Source organism: Antedon mediterranea, chromosome 1 (genome assembly GCF_964355755.1).
Source record: "Antedon mediterranea chromosome 1, ecAntMedi1.1, whole genome shotgun sequence".
Classification (NCBI taxonomy): domain Eukaryota; kingdom Metazoa; phylum Echinodermata; class Crinoidea; order Comatulida; family Antedonidae; genus Antedon; species Antedon mediterranea.
The window spans coordinates 35,966,095-35,981,265 of record NC_092670.1 but is presented as its reverse complement, the minus strand read 5'-3'; the positions used below and the strand labels follow the sequence as shown (position 1 = coordinate 35,981,265).

The window sequence follows — 15,171 nt, the reverse complement described above, 5'->3', positions numbered from 1 at the left end:
ACTCAAGATAAGAGTGTTATAAAGTAGTAGAGTACTACTGTTTATTATTATATGTAAACAGTACTGTAAAAATAAAGAATTAAATTCATTATCGATATTTCATAAAATATCCCATAAAGATATGTATGTAATAATTTTACAATTGATAATACGTACTAATCACACACAAAGCCTTTTTATTGAAATTGAAGTGAAGTTGTTCATAATATTATAACTAGTTAAAAACAAAACATTTTTAAGCTGCATTGAGTGGTCAAATCAGTGAATTATCATACTGACTTCCCAATACTTTATATATTGCACAATCATTTGCATTCAATCATACTATGCCTTCTTAAGCTCTTTCCACACTATCAAACTTTATGTGACAAAACAAATGTGATGTGCCCATATGGACATATGATGTCCCCATATGGACATATGATGATGATCACTACAATATTTGGGCATATCGCACCTTTTTGCCAAACTAGTTTTACAGTGTCGACAGAGCTTTCATGTCCACAGGATATCAAAAATGTCCTAAAAGTTCAAAATGAATTTTAAGCGACCTTTCTATTGCTTCAAAGTGAATCTTATCCGTAATGTCAGCTTTTAACTCCTTCAAAACTGCTACAAATTCTCTGTGTTCTTCCGCGATCCATGGCCGAGCCACATCATCAACCTGATATGGCGTGACATGGGCGTGGATTTTGATACCCGTATTTGCTAATACTTCTAGCGTTTCCCGATCCGTCACCCAAGTATTCTCTTCTCCCGAATGTCCGCCATCGAGCCAATAAATTGCAGAGATTCGCTTGACAAAGTTCTTTAGTTCTGTGGTTGATTCTAGCGATTGTTTCAACTCAAACACAATTTGATTTAAAACCACACAGCCTTTACTAAAACCTACAAGTTTTACTGGTAAAGTTGGATCTACTGATATATGCTTTTGATTTTCGTTTGCTAGTCTTTCATTACCATCCAGCACACAGGTTTCACCTTCATTGTTTTCCTCTTCACTTCGTTCATTTATAATATTCTCCAGACTTTTACAAGCATTCTGTAATAACAGCTGAAGATGTTCAGTGGCATTTCTGTATTCAAATTCAATCGGGGAACCAATAATGTTACAATCGACAAAATTTTCAAAACAACTGAAAACGAACTCGTGGACACGGTGCGGACGGACGACCCAGATCCATGAAGTAGGAAAGCGTTGTTGAAGAATTCTGGCGGTCTTTTCAAAGCTCCAATTCATCCACTTTTTACCAACTCTACGCAGAGACATTTCTTTCGTAAAGGTCTGTATAAAAAAAAGAATACAATTTTGGATAATAATTCGTTTTTTTTTAAATATTTGAATCAAATACATTTCCAATTTAGTAAATACTATTAATGTAATAAACATAGAAAAAACATAAATTTAAGACTAGCACAATAAAACGTGGACGATTATACAGTTTATATATAATATAAATGTCAAGTACCCTGATACCCACACACACTCTCAGGTGATAAAGTGAATTGAGGTTGATTGAATGAATAGAGTAACAAAGACACTACTATTAGTATTACTACTAGTACTACTACAAAATAACTGCACTCTCCATTCCTAGATTTACTTTGCAAAAAAAAATTAATTAAATAAAATTACTCAAACACATGATTGAGAATTTCTTCATGCAACCTCAATGTCTCCCAGGGGCCTTACGTGTTTTCACGTACCTGGACATCTCCTGGGAAATACACAACATGGCTTTCCCTATCTTGTTTTGTAAAGCTGGTAGAATTTGCATCATTCATCATTTGAACAGGCGATATCAATGTATTTTTGCGACCATGTAAACCTTCAATAAGTTCAATCCTTCTGCATTCAGGTTGTTCATCATTAGAAGCCATATTACTGGCATAAAATAGGCTAAAACCTACACCCATTGAGGCCAGAACTCCAGCTTTCACCAATCAATCCATCATCAAAGGATGTTGACAGGATATCCGAATTATTTAACTCTTTATTGAATGATTTGAAAATTATAATAACAAATGTTGCTTTATAAAGAAGTTTTACATTGTCTCGTGATATATTGATAATATTATACTGCTACCAATTTAGTAAAGTAAATGAATGTTGTAAAAATAATGCCATTTAATTAATAATTATTTTAAGTATAAATCTGGCAATTATAAAAAGGTCTTTTTCAAAACAAATATGTCTGCGCCCTCAACAAGACCGAATACAAGGTCGCGCAGAAATATTCAGCAAAATACACAAGAATCTAAAGTAATTCCAAGTCCTTCTCCATCCAAACGTCGACGAGGTACATCGGTAAGTGAACCAGAACATGGTATCATAAATTTAATCGATACAGTTTATTGTTTTATCCCAAAGCTAGGCTAGGCCTAGACGAAGTGGACCCGATTTTGACTCGAAGGACAGAAGTGTCGTAAAAAGAGAATTTCTTCCCTCCTTTCAAAATGCAAAGGAACAGGCCTAGGGCCTCCTACTCCTAGCTCGTACATTATAAGTACTACTAATAGACCTAGGTAGGAGAGTCAAACTAGACTAGGACTATTCCCACTCCTACTACTTTAGTATACTACAACTTAACTAGGATCGGAGGAGAGAGAAGTCTAGCTAGGCTTACATTACATTTACAACAGTACTTACATGGAATTACAATTTAGATAGACCCTATTATCTAGTACACAGCAGGTTATGATAGTAGATTAGGAAGGATGCGTGATAATTAAATAATTCATCACACATTTTTATTCAAAGACCTCTACTACACCAACTAAAAGTACAAACACAGTTACAAGTGTTTCTACAAAACAAGCACCATTACGAACTGTCGCTGAAGTGACCAAAACCTCTCCAAAGGTTCAACCAACAGAAGAACCAGTGATTACCGAAACAAAATCAAGCAGCGCTCAGAAAATTGAAGCACCGGCAAGCCTTCCAAAAGTATCAGTCAATCCAAAGCTCCCATTTAAAAATCCACAGTACTTGGTAGGTATTGTTGCCCTTTCTTCCTTAAAAAAAAGTTGTTTATACACAAAACACTAATATGTGTAAAGCTCTGTACATTTCAAACCAATTTGACAAAAAAAAAGTGCCCAGATATGGTAGTGATATGTTTAAAAATGGTGGTGATATGACATCATCATATCCATATATGGGCACATCATATTTGTTTGTCACATTAAATTTGATAGTATAGATAGAGCTTTATCCAGCATGTTGCAACTATCACACATTTTGTATCATGCAGTTTTAAAGATTATGATGGCACAAGAGAGAGAGAAAAGTTATTAGAATGACCAAGAAGTGTAAATTTATATTATATCATAATATATTATTTTGAATATAGTGTAAACTAATTATTTTCCAAAACACATGAGTTTGGTATTAAAATGCTATTTAAACAAAGTATTCAAATTTGATTTCTTCTTAGTTTGATAAAACTGTTGGAAGGAGGAAGAACAAAGGTTGGAAGAGCCTAAGGCAGATAGTATCAGCTGAAAGAGCTCCTGGAAACCAAAACCAGATTGCATGTAAGATCCTTATTGAGGACTTAAGCTCTGTTTACACTCAAACATTATGTGACAAAAAAATGTGTTATGTGGATGTCAAAAAAGCTTTCGACACTGTTAATCACCAGATACTAATAAAAAAACTACACAATTTTAATTTTGCTAATCATGTTATCAAATGGTTTGAAAATTATTTAACAAATCGTACACATATTACTAATATTAACAATGTTGATTCGGTAAAGTCTAATAGTGTTTGTGGAATCCCTCAGGGATCAATATTAGGGCCCCTTCTATTTATCATGTATATTAATGATCTACCTAACTCAGTTTCTCATGTAAATGTAAGCATGTACGCAGATGACACTGCGTTATATTATGCATCTAAAGACATACACGATATAATAAGCAAAGTAAATACTGATCTAAAACATGTACAACTATGGTTAGCAAGTAACAAATTAAGTCTAAACATTAAAAAGACTGAATATATGATTTTAGGAACACATCAAAAATTAAATAAATTGATTAACATGGATATTAATATTAATATAGACGGTACAAAACTTGAAAAGGTAAATAACTGTAAACATTAGGTGTTATTATCGATGAAAATTTAAAATGGCATAAACAAATAGATCAGGTGAAAAATAAAGTAATATCAGGTCTGTACTATCTAAAAAAATGCAGCAATATTTTCCCTCAAAATATTCAATCATTAATGTACAAATCTATCATAGCCCACCATTTTGACTACTGCAATGTAGTATGGGGTCGTTGTAACCAAACCCTCAAATATAAACTCCAAGTACTCCAAAATAGAGCGGCTAAAATAATTACACATACATCTAGGTATGACTCTAGCTCACAGGCGCTCAAAGATTTAAATTGGCCTAATTTAGAAGAAAAACAATATTACAACGAAGCAGTCACAATGTATAAAATAATGAATAACTTGACACCATCCTACTTAAGAAACAGATTCTATGAACGCAAACAAACATATAATACTAGATCAAAAGATATTCTAAGTTTACATAAGGCAAACACTGAGTATAAAAAGAAAAGTTTCTCGTATTCTGGCGCAAAGCTATGGAATAGTTTAAATGCTATAAACTCAAATGCAATTACAGCTCCTAATATACATATATTTAAAAAAATGATAAATGACCAAAGATAAAATATACTTGAAACTCTATATTTTTTCATGAAATCTTTTTTTTTTGTTGTTGTTGTTGTTGTTGTTGTTTTTGTACTGTAATTGATAACTTGTGTAATAGTATAAATAGTTTTGTAGTAAGTAACGGCCTTGTGAAAAACACCAATATGGTGATTCAAGTGTTGCATCCGTTTTTAAATAAAGTTGTTATTATGGATATTGTGATGATATCATATCACTACGTTATTTGGGCATATCACACTTTTTTTTGTCAAACTAGTTTAATAGTGTAGACAGAGCTTTACACATGTTTTTCGCTTTTAGTTTAATCATACTCATCAAATCAATCAAATCTTTAAATGTCTTTTTATACTGCTAAATATATTTCATTAAAAATTGTTTTATTAATATTAGACGGTAGTATTGATGCCCCACCAAGTTTTAAACCTGCGAAGAAATATTCAGACCTGTCAGGGTTAACAGTAAGTTGTCTATGTGATTTATTGAACTTTAATTGCTTAGTATGAGGCTTATTGTACTCGCGTAATTTGGCACAATCTACGACTTGTATCTGAGGCTGTCCTTATTTACGTAAACCTCTGATCAAATATAGAAACTATAGCTAGCAGCACATGTCATGTTTCATAATTATATGATAAAATAAAATATAAATAAACTACATAACTAGCTTTATGAGCGACTTTCCCAAGATTACACGAAAACGGTAATCCTAACTGTACTATTGAGGTCTATAGAATAACACAGTTTTATAAATGTATGTACAATACAATGTTACGCAATGGCTTTAATTTGCATTTTGTACTCTTAACATAGATTCTGTATTTTAACGTACTCCATTCCTGGATGCTTGCTTAAGGTTGCTTCCCACCAGAATAGGTTTTTCTGTTGGAACATTTGACTTTGGCCACTGTCCAATTTCCAAATAACCTATCGCTTGTGATTGGTCCAATAATTTCCGTTGCGTTACGTCCTTGCTCTGCACCACACCCTTAGGTCACGTCCTTGCTCTGCACCACGCCCTTAGGTCACGTTCTTGCTCTGCACCACGCCCTTAGGTCACGTCCTTGCTTTGTGACTGTGGAAACCATACATATTTTAGCAAAAGCAAATCATTTTAAACACAAAAATCGACAATAAATCTAATAATTAATCGAGACATATTCTCATGTATTTTATAATTCGTGTTTTTTTTTGTATTTTGTGTATTATTGTAATCTTTTTTATCTTACATTTCAGGCAAAATATACTGATCCACAAACAAAGCTAAGGTACAGCAACACTGACGAATATTCAAGAATACACTTGCTTCCAAGTGACATCGTAAACGGTTTGCTAAGTCTCCGAAAAGCAAACGTCGTTGTTGCCTGATAAAACTCTGTAAGAGACGAAATCTATGTTAACATATAAACATAAAACTTTAAGATTAATAAAAGTTTATTTCCTTCGAATTTAAAACAAGTATTAATAGAATATAAATTAATATGATATCTGCAAATACTTTACCTGGAGTAGCAAGGCTAGCAATCAGAACAGGAAACCATTTTAAACTCCAGACGTCTGGTGTATGCCAAGGCTACTACCAAGCCAATCTGACGATTCTACCTAGCAAATACGCGGTTGATTTCGAAAAGTTTTGCCAGGCAAACACAGGTGCTTTTCCGTTGCTATTTCAATCGAAACCTGGGCAGTGTGATGCGCCTGCTCTTTCTAAATCAGACTCTAACATTAGAACTGATATTCCTGCGTACTGCGTGTGGGAGAATGGGAAAAAGGTAGACGTAGTTGGTGATTTGATGAAGTATGCATTTAGTGATTTCTGTACGTCGTATCTGGGATGTAGCTTCACGTTTGATCAACGCCTTCTTGATGCTGGAGTGCCACTCAGAAACGTGGAACAAAACACGAACGTCAGTATGTACGTCACCAATATACCGTGTTATCCAGTTGGGCCTTTTGCGTGTAATTTAGTCGTTTCTCTTCGTCCAATACCTAAAAACTTGGTAGAAACAGCATTCAGGATCACCAGTCCGCTTGAAAAAGCTCACGGGGCTCCAATACACATTGGAAATCCCGCTCTTATTGGCATTAATGATATATCAAAGCCGGATTTCGGAGCTGTATTGCCGTTCAAAGAGAATGATGTGCCGGTGTTTTGGGCTTGCGGTGTAACAGGCCTAGAGGCCGTCAAGGCATTGAAACCTGACATGGCGTTTACACATAATCCAGGTTCTATGTATTTGTGCGATACTCCGCTAGATGATGGTACTGATACAAATCCGGATGATAGCCGTGTTATAGATTTAACGAGTAACCCATACTCTGCTAGTGTGGCTTCAGATTTAACAGTAAAGACGATCTCAAAGTTGGAGAAACTAATAGCGACAGATCCCGGTGATCGTGGAATTGGCAATCTCATTGTGGAAAATGATCTTCTAAAATCAGCATTATCTCTTTCACACGCCTCTTCAGTAGCCATCGTCACTGGGTTTCCGTGTATGGTGGATACTCCAAGTCTTTATGAAAACGATGGTCTTTCAGGGGCTGTTACTTTAGCAGTAATGCTGCAGTCATTAGGAAAGGAAGTTTCTTTTATAGCCGATGACGGTACTTTTGATTCAGTCATGAATTCGTTCGTAAACTCCTTGTTAGAGAAAGGAATTTTGACCAAACCAATCCCGGTTGTAACCTGTCCATCAGATATTGATAAGTCTAAAGCTTCTGAATTTCTGACTGGCAGTGAAGGCCCAAGATTTGACCACCTCGTTGCTATAGAGCGATCAGGTATAGCTGCCGATGGCGGTTTCTACACCATGAAAGGACGAGATATCTCCAAACATCTAGTCAACATTGACTTGTTATTCGAAGCTGCTAAATCAATACCGGGCGTATCAACCACCGGTGTAGGCGATGGCGGAAATGAACTCGGCATGGGCAAGGTGTTTGAGAAAGTACACAAACACATTCCGCTCGGGGAAAAGATTGCTTGTGTTACGAGTACTGATTATTTGGTGGCTACCGGTGTTTCAAACTGGGGAGGATACGGTCTTTCTGCAGCTGTAGCCTTGTTGAATTTGTGCCCCATTCACGATCGATACGTAAGGAGATCAAGCGGATTCCCGCGACAAAAACATGATATAGTTATGCATCTACCAACGGTTGAGAATGAGAAGCGGACTCTAGAGGTTCTTTTAGATATGGGAATATATGATGGTATTCTGGGTAAAAGATCACTGAGTGTGGATGGGTTACCTTTTGAAGGTGTTCACAGTAAAATGGTCCAAGATATTATAGCAATATTCTGAAATCTAGACCTATGTAGTAGTACAATGTAAAAAAATATTGTACGCGGGAATTCTTCCTAACTATCCTACTTAATATAGACTCTATGCAGATACAGTATGTTCTTTGATTATGATATGTCAATGTCTAGGCCCGGTAACTTATTGAAATACTAGACAACGGATTTCTTCCGAACTATAACTACTTAATAATTATGCAGATAATATTTTCTTTGGTTAAAAATAATGATAGCTCAATGCCTAGGCCCGGTAATGTATTGTATTACTATACAAGGGAATTCTTCCTAACTATACAGTAACTACTTAATAATTATGCAGATGTTTTCTTTGGTTAAATTAAAAGCCATTGGTTGATTTGAGGAAAACGTAATTATTATATTAATGTATGTAGGCCCTATTAAATAACGTCTAATATTTAATAAGACATCTCTTAATATCTTAAAGAATAGGCCGTCTACAATTATATGACCACCATAGTACGACGTATGCATGGACTGTATAATATATAGAAATAAAACATTAAGATAGGCCTATACAATCATGGTTGATATCATAATTAAAGAAATAATGATATGAAAAACGAGTGACGGTGTGATTCATCCGATTCTGGTATCTAGATTTCTCCAGTGTCATAGACAAATCACGTGTTTCACAGGAAGGCCCTAATGTCTAGTATCATACCCCTTATACTTGGCTTTGAAGGTCATGTACAGACAAACACATTTATATTGATCGATATTCCAATAATTATCTAAGATCTATCATATTTTCTTTGTGTTGTTACATGATTTTTTGTATTAAGCACTTTCATGACAGTGGATGAATAGTTAAAAATTACCTAGTAAAATCGATAATCTTTTGTACACAAAACGTAGAGAGACATAAAATAACTATGAAAAATAAAACGGTAATCATATTGGTAATACAACATTTATTTTACGTTGTTGGTATTTTATTCAACTTCAGATTTTTACTTTCGAGCTATCAAAATGATCCACTGTAGTAGGTACTACCACCAACTGAATCTGGCAACAACTAAGAGTCGAACTCAGGCCTATTAAAAAATAATAATAATGAAATAACGCTTGAAACGATTTCATTCTTCATAATATAATCTCGTTGCTCAAGCTCGCCCTCATCGACTCGTGCCCTAAATACAATTCTATTTAAGTTGTTTTAATTATAAAAAAGCACACAGCTATCAAAATATTACTCATGTCTTTGTAGGTCAAATTATCAATAAAAACGAAGTGCTGTTTCACACGACGAAATGACGACGACGTATCAAGCCAGGGTATGTTTGGGTGTAATAGGTAGTATTATTACCGCCTGCAGTTTACATCGTATTTTAAGATCGTGGACTGGTTTTGTTGTGTTGTGGTGGTACGATTTAGAGGACGGGTCGTCACTATTGCTGTTTTTTGAAGGCGAGTGGAGTATAATATCATTGTTTAGGAACAGGAACTTCATTATTATGTAAATCTGTTAATACCCAGTTCAGTTGTACAATACAGTAGTAGTATTAGGCTGTATCTGACTGTATCAATGTATTCACCATTTCAAAATAATAATATGAAAGGAAATGTGAATGTGAAATTACCTATATTGGTGTGGGTGACCATACGAGCAAAGCTGGTTTTCCAGTTACCCATGGTACTGAGACATTACAAGCAGGTTGAAATCAGGAAAATAAGTGCAATAAACGACATTATTCCTGAATGAATTGTTATAGTGGAAATGGAGGATTAGGTCTCTATACTTAGGTCAAGTTACAACTTCTAAGAATATACCTACTACCTGTACTTATATCAGGCCTAACTAAACAGGCATAATATGCCTTTGAGAACCATTCTTTATTATTTATTATAATATTATATTACTTTAATTTACATCTATGTTCCTAATTGCAGGAATCGTACTACTGCTTTGTACGGTCTTAGGCTTGGTTTTTGTCCACATTTCGTCACTGACATGGTCTGACCATCTAGATGCATCGTCTGTATATCTCATCTACCAGCTGAGCCTGATAACAAAGATTGTCTCTTTTTTCACGATTAAGTCATTTAAAAATCAGACAAAGAAATTCATGCAGACACAAGAAAAGTATATCCTGCACGGACTACGCTATAATCAAACTACCGTATATGGCAACGAGTTTCATCTTGGTGATATTCACAGTCTTGAGGAATTCAAAACTAGGCATCCGTTGACCACCTATAGTCACTATGAGAAATACGTTGATCGCATCTGCGCCGGAGAAACACACGTTATGACAAAGGATGACGTTGTTAGACTGGCACTGACATCAGGAACTACGGGAAAAGGGAAGAAAATACCGTACACAAATCAAACTGTTTGGGGTTTCGGGAAGCCTATCATTTTTCTTGCACCAAGTATTTCCAAGAAAACGCTCAGCCCTGGCAGCCCATTTCAACGCACTCTTAATTTTCACGTGCGTCCAAAGAGCCTACCATCTGAAAGCGGTATCTCTGTACAGGCTGGGTCAACCATTTCTCCATCCCATAAGAAGTATTTACTCATCTATTCTACACCAATTTCAGGTTTTGAAATTTCAAATGAGTTTGAAGCGTGTTATGTTCATTTGTTATTTGGTATTCGTGATAGATTTTTAAAATCGATGACTGTGCTGTTCACACCGCTACTAATAACTGCTTTTAAAATACTTGAAACACACTGGGAACAGATGCTAACGGACATCGAAAGAGGTTCATTATGGTCAAAGTTGAATATTCCTGTAGAAGTCCGTGCAGATCTAGAAGAGAAGTTAAAAGGTAAATGTAATCCGGATAGAGTGCAGTTCTTAAGAAGAGAATTTGAGAAAGGCTTCGACGGAATAGGCAAACGCATATGGCCTAAACTACGTATTTGGTTTGGAACAGATCTTAACAGATGTGCCGAGCGGATTGGCAATACATATATGAAAGGTATTGATGTTTGATGTATAGGTTTTTATACAGTTCAACTTTCCACGACTTTTCTTATTAGAAAATTCTGTAATAGGACGGGGAACTAGGCTGACAATGTTATCATAAGAGTCTAGCGTTCCTTTTTGTGGAATCATTTACCATAGGTCTACGTCATTTTCGGCTTCTAATGTTTTGATCTGCAGGCCTATCTCTGTGAAATCGATCCGACTGGTAACCATTGGGCACGTTCAGGCTTAAACGTATAGTTTTAGTGAACACTATAATATCTCTATGTTATAATTTATTAATTACGAGGTTATAATTGTTTTATTTTTGCAGGCGTAACATTTGCGTCCGAGCGGTATGTAGGGACTGAAGGATTCTACGGTGTTAATCTAACCATTCTTAGACCGCCACCTCATCGTTATACTTTGGTTCCAGATTCACTTTTGTTTGAGTTTATTCCAATTGAGGAAAGGTAAGCTGTCATAATTGCATGTTTTTATTGGGCCAGAAACTTTCTAAGTGGGCAATAGTTTAAACCAAATCAAGATATGGCGTAGGCTTACATTAATGTTTATTCGTACGTTCCACAAACGGTGTGTAACAATTTATCTCGGCTAACTAAATACGCTAAATTTTTCTATCAAATTTTTTATTCAGCGAAAAAAGTAATGCGAACGCATTTTTTGGAGACCAGGTCAAAGTTGGACAGACTTATGAACTTGTAGTCAGTAACTGGACATGCGGGTTATATAGATTTCGATTTGGTGACGTCATTAAAGTCGTCGACTTTTACAATGAAGCCCCGGTCGTTGAATTTCAGTACAGGTACGATATATTTCAAGCAATAACAAATTAACTAGTTTATATAGGCTAGCAAAAGTGTGCACACTTGAGATTAAAGCGAAAGTGTAATTTTAAAAGGAAAGCGGTTATCGTTTTTTTTAAAAACATCATAGATGTCACTTATTTTTTTATTCATTTCGGCAATAAACATGAAATAATAATTACAAATCATAGAAATATATATATATATATATATATGAAGTACAAGACACGAAGCCGAGGAGAGACAAAAGCATTAAACAAAACGCTGTCACCGGTAAGGTGTGTCTCTCCAACAACAAAATTACAAATAACAAGAATATATACTATAATAACATAGACATTTCACAAGATAAAAAAAAAATGATTTAAAAAGTTTCTCTCCGACATTTAAAATATTGCTTTAGAGATAGTTTAAAATTAATAAATGAACCATTAACAAAAATATCGTGTCATTTGCTTTTCTCTCCTTTAAGATACGGCCAACTGATGAACCTTCGTGGAGAGAAAGTTGATGAGGTTTGCATGCGTAAGGCTCTGGAGAACACATTCAAACAGTTTTCAGGGATTACACTTATTGAATATGCTTGTGCTGAAAGCCTACTGATGCCAGGTACATGTTATGTAAATCAATACATATAGTAAATCAGCCATCCCAACAATCAATAATCATTAATCAATCATTAATATATACAAGCCGATTGGTCAATCAATAAATCAATAATTATTCAATTAGTACACATGAGTCAATAAAGATATCAATAAGTTCCAATCACTTGGAAAATCAATAAATCTATCAAAATAATTAGTCAAAACGTGAAGCGATCAATCAATATCAGAGATTAGCCAATCACTATCAATTGATAATTAAAGCATATTGATCAGTTATCAAATTACGACTTGATTATACCAATAATCAATTACAAATCAATCAGCCTATAAGTCAAAGAATCAATATAAAAATCTAGCAAAAATAAAGATATCAATTCATGATCAAATCGATCAAAATAATGTATCAATCGATCAATAAAATAAATTGGTAGCGATCAACCAATCGATCAACTAACCTAATATTGTTTTCATACGCTGTAGATTCTGCCAAGCGGCAAGGTCCACATTACTATGTGGTGTTCGTGGAAGTTGAAGGAAATAAAGGTGACATCGGAGAACATATAAGTACACTAGTAAGTCGATTGGTGTTTGCACAAGTACAACTCAAAGAAATACATGAGTGAAGAGGAAAACGATAAAATACAGTGGCAAAAAAATAAAATAATATATCGTTTCTAAGGATAGAACTCGCAGATGAATACATTTGATCGAAAATGGATGAATTATGCAATATTTAAATAAACGTCTGTTTACACTGATATTGACAGTAGCTACAACATAGTATAATTATATTATAAAAAATATACATATTACAGTATATGCTTTGTATGTGACCATTATGACTTTATAAATTAAGTGATAATATTTAATTGTCTTTTCTCTTTAGCTGGATGCTGAACTTTGTGAGCACGGGGCCTTGTACAAAATGTGGCGTTCCCAAAATGGGATCGGTACGGCAGACGTCGTCTTTGTCAAACCAGGTGGATTTGCAAGACTGAAGAATTACATCGTTGACAATTCTACAGCTACTTTCAATCAGTTTAAACAACCACGAAAACTGAAAACAGAAGGCACCGTCGCGTTTATTTTAGGTCAGGCATCAGACTGAAGGACCTAGTTAAAAAGCATTTTGTACAAAATGTTAGTTTTCTCCTATTTTATTTAACCTATACTGGACCTTTTTGATTTTTAAATATTTTGGTGTTTTAGAATGTTTTGTACCTTTATTAAGTTTTCTATATATTTATGTGTGACTATATCCACACACATAACATCAGTAATGTGATACTGAAAGTGTTATCCCGTAAAACGACAGAAATAAATTTTATACAGCATTAGGCGTTGAGAATGGAAAAATGCAGAGAACAACAGAGGGCGTTCTATCTAACATTTTGATCCATATTGAATAACTGATAACTCTAGATTTTAATAAACATTTGTGACGTCACCAATTAATCGATTTTCCTGAAAATCAATAAACATGATCTGTAGCTAGTATATAGCTATTTGCACAAAAATAAACTACAAAAGTACTAAATACAATACTTTCTAAACTAAGACTGTGTTTGGCTATAAGAACATCATATTACTTTGCTAGATCCATAATTTGAGACTATGCTAGTGTCACTATTTAAAATTTTATTTTAATTTAGCTTTCGTTTATTCTCTGACGGAAAATGCACTAACAGTCAAATAGTGTACTGTAGTGTAAATGTCGACCTCTAATCTGTTATCTTACCAGGACCCCCAAATAACGTATTGCACTCGTGGTGGTCGAACGGGTTACTATTTCCTTGTCGCTGTCACCATCTTGAAAAAAGAAAATGGCGCAAGGTCCTCGTAAGGAACGTGTCATGCAAAATATGCAATAGTGGAGATATTGAAAATATCTATCATTTATTTTGTTTAATATGCCGTTTATAGACCAATAGAAGAGATCGATACCTTCCACACCATATCTCAAATATCCACAGACAAAAACACAATAGTATCACTTTCCAGATGTATTGTAACTTATAATACTTGTATTCTGGGACTGATAGCCTGTAAACTGATTAAAATGTCTAATTGGAGAGAACTCAAACAGAAATTGAGGGACAGTTTTCTATATAATGCATGCACCATCCTTATTTATTTCACTACCCCTTTAAATCCGAAATACTGCATCATAACATATTGTCTGAAAAATTGTGATGCGAACACACTAAGGATGATCTGACCACACAATCAAATATGAACAGATAATGTCACAAAAAAAGGGTTTCAAAATGCGCTCCATAATGTTTCAAATTCAATTATATTTTGTAATGATAAGTTTATGTTTATATACTCTATGTTTAAATAAATATCATTATAGGCCTTTTTTATCTTTTTTTCTCATTTCTGTATCGTCAGCTTTGTGCCGTTTTTAGTCACCCTCATTGACAAAATAATAAAATAATTACAAATAAGCTACAGTTTTATTATCATTAAATAAAATGTGTTCCGCACGGTCTTTCTCTGCCTTAATTATGTTGTTATTTCGCATGGGAAGAGTAGGCTAAGTATAATAAAAGCGCACTTTGATAAAAGATACTTATTAAGATATAAAAACAAATTTTTCCTAGAATAAAATTCGGAACTATTTACGGCCATTGATTTTGTTACACACTATCCCTTAACTTTGAAATATCTGTAAGCTAACAAATGAAAATAATACTGGATATGATACTTCATACTTTACTTTTAACTGTTCAGACTTTATGAAAATAAAAGAAGATATTATTTGTAATAAAGCGATATCGCATTAATGATAAAATAATGATTAATA

At 34.3% G+C, this 15,171-nt stretch overlaps 4 protein-coding genes across 7 annotated transcripts; 3 read left to right on the top strand and 1 right to left on the bottom strand.

Moving 5' to 3' along the window:
• Positions 1–115: 115 nt before the first annotated feature.
• LOC140047370 (mitochondrial protein C2orf69 homolog) lies at positions 116–2,155 on the bottom strand. The gene is made up of 2 exons (XM_072092401.1): positions 1,708–2,155; positions 116–1,285 (listed from the first exon to the last, which is right to left on the bottom strand). The coding sequence occupies exons 1-2, from the start codon at positions 1,915–1,917 to the stop codon at positions 512–514; spliced, it is 984 nt and encodes a 327-aa protein (XP_071948502.1). The 5' UTR covers positions 1,918–2,155; the 3' UTR covers positions 116–511.
• LOC140047445 (uncharacterized) lies at positions 2,102–6,064 on the top strand. The gene is made up of 5 exons (XM_072092517.1): positions 2,102–2,308; positions 2,762–2,992; positions 3,438–3,537; positions 5,090–5,157; positions 5,933–6,064. Exons 1-5 carry the CDS (start codon positions 2,192–2,194, stop codon positions 6,062–6,064), a joined length of 648 nt encoding a protein of 215 aa, XP_071948618.1. The 5' UTR covers positions 2,102–2,191.
• LOC140046970 (uncharacterized) lies at positions 5,967–14,992 on the top strand. 4 transcript variants are annotated; one of them, XM_072091946.1, is made up of 8 exons: positions 5,967–6,073; positions 9,223–9,422; positions 9,906–10,787; positions 11,262–11,400; positions 11,586–11,753; positions 12,227–12,363; positions 12,843–12,934; positions 13,249–14,992. In XM_072091946.1, exons 2-8 carry the CDS (start codon positions 9,266–9,268, stop codon positions 13,468–13,470), a joined length of 1,797 nt encoding a protein of 598 aa, XP_071948047.1. In that variant the 5' UTR covers positions 5,967–6,073; positions 9,223–9,265; the 3' UTR covers positions 13,471–14,992. The 4 variants fall into 4 exon arrangements, with proteins under 4 accessions (XP_071948047.1, XP_071947893.1, XP_071947967.1 ...); XM_072091792.1 differs by having other exon boundaries at positions 9,906–10,940; positions 13,249–14,875; XM_072091866.1 differs by lacking the exon at positions 5,967–6,073 and having other exon boundaries at positions 9,186–9,422; positions 9,906–10,940; positions 13,249–14,875.
• LOC140047300 (D-glutamate cyclase, mitochondrial-like) lies at positions 6,083–8,934 on the top strand. Its single transcript, XM_072092273.1, has one exon. The coding sequence runs from the start codon at positions 6,178–6,180 to the stop codon at positions 7,996–7,998; it is 1,821 nt and encodes a 606-aa protein (XP_071948374.1). The 5' UTR covers positions 6,083–6,177; the 3' UTR covers positions 7,999–8,934.
• Positions 14,993–15,171: the final 179 nt, after the last annotated feature.

Coding starts and splice junctions, on each gene's coding strand:
- LOC140046970 (XM_072091792.1), top strand. CDS start 9,266: ATGACGACGACGTATCAAGCCAGGGTATGTTTGGGTGTAATAGGTAGT. Junction 10,941..11,261: donor TGGCAATACATATATGAAAG/GTATTGATGTTT, acceptor TTATTTTTGCAG/GCGTAACATTTGCGTCCGAG. Junction 11,754..12,226: donor GTCGTTGAATTTCAGTACAG/GTACGATATATT, acceptor CTCTCCTTTAAG/ATACGGCCAACTGATGAACC.
- LOC140047445 (XM_072092517.1), top strand. CDS start 2,192: ATGTCTGCGCCCTCAACAAGACCGAATACAAGGTCGCGCAGAAATATT. Junction 2,993..3,437: donor TTAAAAATCCACAGTACTTG/GTAGGTATTGTT, acceptor ATTTCTTCTTAG/TTTGATAAAACTGTTGGAAG. Junction 3,538..5,089: donor AAACCAAAACCAGATTGCAT/GTAAGATCCTTA, acceptor TATTAATATTAG/ACGGTAGTATTGATGCCCCA.
- LOC140047300 (XM_072092273.1), top strand. CDS start 6,178: ATGATATCTGCAAATACTTTACCTGGAGTAGCAAGGCTAGCAATCAGA.
- LOC140047370 (XM_072092401.1), bottom strand. CDS start 1,917: ATGGGTGTAGGTTTTAGCCTATTTTATGCCAGTAATATGGCTTCTAAT. Junction 1,286..1,707: donor ATTTCCCAGGAGATGTCCAG/GTACGTGAAAAC, acceptor TTTTTTATACAG/ACCTTTACGAAAGAAATGTC.